We start from the raw sequence: 4,988 nt of genomic DNA, 5'->3' as shown, positions 1-4,988 counted from the left end.
CAGCAGGGCCTCGGTGATCCAGGCGTTCCTGGGCTCGGCGCCGCAGCTCACGCTCCAGCTCTACATCTGCGTCCTGCAGCAGGAGATCACAGCTGCCAGAAGTAGGTAGAGCTGTTGTTATCACCTCTGTATTTCGGTGGGAGGGGAAGGAGGAGGGTCAGCAGTCAGGTGTAGCTGCCCTAGACAAGAGCCAAACATGTTGCAGTGGTTTCATCTTCCTGACAGCTTTTGATGGTGATATTGCTTTCAAGTTTATATCATTATGTTTTAGACTATGACTCTGTAGCATACTTAGGTTGCTGTAAAAACACTAATTTGATAAAATGGCCATTATGGCATGAGAGGGAGGCAGACAGAGGGACTGAATTGTCTTTGTGAAGAGATAAAAAAGGTTTACTGTGTTCCATTTTGCTTTCTTGAGCAAACGTTCTAGAAAATTCCTTGGGGTACACTGCAAAGCGTGTTTTGCCATGCTGTGTTAGGGAAGGTGTACTTTCAGGGTTGCAGTTTTAAGTACAGACTGAGGACATGAACTGTCTTTACTTGTGCCAGACTCTGATTTTGGAATCAGAAGGCAGGACTCGATGAGCTGCTATGCAACTGTGGCCATCTGCTCTCTGACCCAAGCTGTTCACCAAGCAGTGCTGCACCACATGGACTTACAGGACACATCTCTCTTACTGTGGGACTCTGCATTTTGCTCCATGATGTGCTCTTGATTTGCTGGCTCGATGCTAAATGAGTAACCTACCCCAGCTGGTTATAGGGCCACCAGCTTTTCCGTGTAAGAAAGGACTTTGGCACCTGTGTGAACTTGAAGGTGTATTTCCACTGAAACACCAAATAGCTCTTGTTCTATCTCTAGGGCCCTCAGAGGCCAGGGATCTTTACCAGCTTCACAGCTGGGGAGGCTGAGGCTAGGGTGACACAGTAATAACTGGAATAAAGTAAAATATTGTAATACTAGTAATGAAGGAGAGGGGAAGGGGGGAGAGAGATGGAGAGGAATAAAACCTAAGAAAGACAAGTGATGCACAATACAGTTGCTCACTACACACTGACTGATGCCCAGCCTGTCCCCCAGCAGTGATCAGCTGCTCCCAGTTCATATACTGGACATGATGTTCTGTGGTGTGGAATATTCCTTTGGCTACTTTGCATCATCTGTCCTGGCTGTGCTCCCTCACTGCTACTTGTGTGCTTGTTTACTGGTAGAGCATGGGAAGCTGAAAAGTCTTTGACTTAGGGTAAGCATCACTTGGCAACAACTAAAACATCAGCATGTTATCAACATTATTCTCATACTGAATCCAAAACACAGCCCTTACCATCTGCTGAGAGGAAAATTAGCTCTATCCCAGCTGAAGTCAGGACACCATAGTAGTAGTTTCTTGAAAGATGTTGCTCCTGACAGTTTTTGAGTTCCTCACAGCTGAGGTGGGTTCTCTGAATAACTGTGGCGTTTGTGACATGGGATGAGGACAAAGCAGCTGAATCCTTTGCTAAACGGTGCAATTAACACTGTTCCCACTCACTTTGGCATTACCTGAGAAAGGTCATTTTTAAATTGTGTTTCTTTTATTACTGATTTTGACCTTACTGGTCATGATTGCTGAGGAGAAGCACTGTGTTCCAGATGATTAGAGAATTGCATATTTAATAATGATTTGTAATGCTCTATTACCTCTGACTCTTTTCAGGCAGTGCTGAGATAAATTCTGAGTCATGGACTAAGTGACCTTCTGTGGGTGAAATGAAGTTAAACAGAGATAAACTGGCTCACTAGTGAGTTTGGTGAACCCACTAGCAAATGCAGCAGTCATGTCTCCCAGTTTACAAAACTATAGTATATATATATTATGTTGTGTATAGATAAATAATTACAGTATCTATACTAGATTTCAGTAATAGATATTTGTGAAGTAGCTCATCTAGAGCAGAATTCACTGTCTTAGCAATTTCTGAAGTAGGAAGGGCCAGGATTTGAAAGCAGTTAAGACATAATGACAAACCCCAACCAAGTCTAACAGTGCCTCCCTGAATGACCCTGTGAGTGTGCACATCTGATGGGTAAGAAATTACAGCCTTTTGGGAGGAAAGAGAACAGCCACATTGAGAACGACTGTTAGAGGATTTAGGACTGTTCCAGGGGAAGATATTTTGCCTTTTAAATTTTCATTTCTTTGCCTGCTGAGGAGGAGTAAAAGCAACAGTGTCACCCTCCCATATTTCCCTTTGGGATTGCTTCAAACCATCTTTCTCACAGACTTAAAAGTGGTGTTGGAACTGAAGGTTTGGTGACAGTACTGAGCTTTTGGGAAAGGAGCAGGACTGGACTCTTGTATTAAGGCACAATCAGCATGACCTAGTTTCTGTCAGTGGAGAAATGACTCTTTTGAAGGCTTGAGTTTACAAGACAAGTTTGAGATTAATATAGAATCCTAAAATGAAACTGGGGAATAAGATCAATGTCTCAGCTTTTCATGTTTCTATAACTCCGAGAATATACTTTTGCTTCATTACCTACTGGAAGTTTTGCTTTTTTCACAGCTCAAAACTACAGGAAGGAGAGACAGGATATCAGACAGTATTCTTGGCTGCACTCACCTGCTCTTCTGCTTCAGCCAATGTTTTCCCAAGACATAATGACATAATGTTTAAAAATTATCAAATCAAGTACAGTGCTCTAAGAAGGATGTTTTAAAAACCTACTAAAAATTTCAACATAAGCCTTTTCAGAGAATATGTGCATCACCAAACTGGCATGTACAAAATTACCATATGAAATGGTAAATGCTTTTCAGCTTCGTGAGTGCTTTGGAAGATTAGATATAAAGACTTAATTAATTCTTTTCCAAAATAATTCAGAGGTGTTTGTTGATTGGGGTGGGAGAGAGGTTAGCTGAAGTGATAGAGAAAATCCTCTTAGAAAGTTCTTAGGGATCTTGATATGCACTGGTTTCTTTGAAAGTCATGCTTAGAAATTTACTGTAATTAGGAAAAAACCCACCCTGATAGTCATGGCTATGTAGCCACAGCAGAGCAGGGTACCCAGCTCATTTGTAGGATGTTGACATGCTAACTAATTGAAGGCTGCAGAAAGCACTGACTGTTAAGCATTGCAAAAGTAACAGACATAACCAAGAATTACTAACTCTGATTATTTCATCTGATGCAGCATAATGCCCTGACCACTTAGCTTGGTTAGTTTAATTGAAACTCTAAAAGAGACAACTGAATCATTTTTACTGTACTTAACTCGTTTGCATTCCAAGTGTTCCTTGAATGGACAAAATGCTAAGATTGAAGTTAAACATATGGGTTGGGGGTGCCTAAAATTAGTCTTCTAAATTAGCTATTCAGCATGTTGGTAAAAATAGTGAATATATATTTGCATAATTGTGTATGCAAATGCTAAGATAAAAATGTGGGCAGCTAGCACTTCTGTTTATTTTATGTCTCCAGTGTTCTTTTGCATTTGTACCTACTTAATGTGGCAAGACAAGACACCCTCCTGCAGCACCAGAAGGATTTCCCCTTTTGCATCTGGGGAAGTGAGCTAGCACCTGGTGTTTGCCTTCACCCTCTGCAGGATTTAAATGCAGTGAAACTTCCCCTTCAGGGTTTTCTGGGTAGGTGGCAGATACTGAAAGTTGATCTGAATTTAAGGACATTTTTTTAAAGGTGTGATTTTAAAATGCATGATACAGATATGTGTGTAAAGAAAATTGATGTAGAGGAAAACACAGTGCAGACAGGTGAGCGATTATCTGTCTACTCAGGCAGAGACAGTGCATATGGTTCTGGATATAAATTGCTTTGGCTTTCAATTTTGAACTCTATCACAGAGCTTTTGTGTGATCTTAGACAATTTGCTTTGACACAGAACTTCATAAGCACTGAGTTGTCTGCATGTCCAAATTACTCCAAAGTTTCAGCTTCTGTTTTGCAGTTTTTCATCTGTAGGAAGAGAGAGTGGCACCTCTCACAGTACTTCAGAAGGCACAGAGCTGTATAATTACCAAGGACAGCATAGGTATTGAACAGCCCTTGGCAGGAGGAGGAGGGAGACACATTTTTAACTGCTAAGTGCCCTTTTTCTTTCTAGCTACCTGGAACAGTAACAACTGGGGACGAAAATAGGAGTTAGGGTTAGACTAAGAACACAGAAGCATAAACAAGGAATGACTTTTGTGACATTACACCCTGCTGGGAATCTCCTGGAATGCAGTGAAGATGACTACATCAGCCCTACTCTGATGCAGTGTCTTTGACTTTGCTGAGCTGAAGGTCCTGATTTGTCTTTTCTCTTTGTAGGTATTTTTATGGTCCTTTCTCTCCTGTCAATTGTATATGGTGCCCTACGCTGCAACATCCTGGCTATAAAGATTAAGTATGATGATTATGATGTGAGTGTGAAACCAGCTGCCTACCTCTGCATATTCATGTGGAGAAGCTTCGAGATTGCTACACGTGTTACAGTGCTGGTCCTTTTCAGCTCTGTCCTTCAAATCTGGATTCTCCCTGTTGTGCTGGTGAATTTCTTTGGTTTTTTCTTCTATCCGTGGATTCTCTTCTGGCATAGCAAGTCTCCATTTCCTGAGAACATAGAGAAGGCATTGACCAGGGTCGGCACTACCATCGTCCTGTGCTTTCTCACCTTCCTGTATGCTGGCATCAACATGTTCTGCTGGTCAGCAGTGCAGGTGAAGCTCAACGATCCTGACTTAATTAACAAATCCCAAAACTGGTACCGCCTGACTGTGTATTTCTCTTCTGGCATAGCAAGTCTCCATTTCCTGAGAACATAGAGAAGGCATTGACCAGGGTCGGCACTACCATCGTCCTGTGCTTTCTCACCTTCCTGTATGCTGGCATCAACATGTTCTGCTGGTCAGCAGTGCAGGTGAAGCTCAACGATCCTGACTTAATTAACAAATCCCAAAACTGGTACCGCCTGACTGTGTATTACATGCTGCATCGAGAAT

General features: G+C 42.0%; 1 protein-coding gene across 1 annotated transcript in view; it reads left to right on the top strand.

Annotated features, from left to right (window-relative positions):
* The window catches only part of XK (X-linked Kx blood group), a 7,214-nt gene that overhangs the window by 1,883 nt on the left and 343 nt on the right, over positions 1–4,988 (top strand). Inside the window, 2 exon segments of the mRNA XM_009074540.1 lie at positions 1–101; positions 4,318–4,801. The exon segment at positions 1–101 is cut by the window's left edge and continues 13 nt beyond it. Coding sequence (XP_009072788.1) covers positions 1–101; positions 4,318–4,801 — 585 coding nt within the window.

The sequence above is a fragment of the Acanthisitta chloris genome, unplaced genomic scaffold (genome assembly GCF_000695815.1).
Source record: "Acanthisitta chloris isolate BGI_N310 unplaced genomic scaffold, ASM69581v1 scaffold22775, whole genome shotgun sequence".
NCBI lineage: Eukaryota > Metazoa > Chordata > Aves > Passeriformes > Acanthisittidae > Acanthisitta > Acanthisitta chloris.
This window is presented reverse-complemented; position numbering and strand designations above follow the sequence as displayed.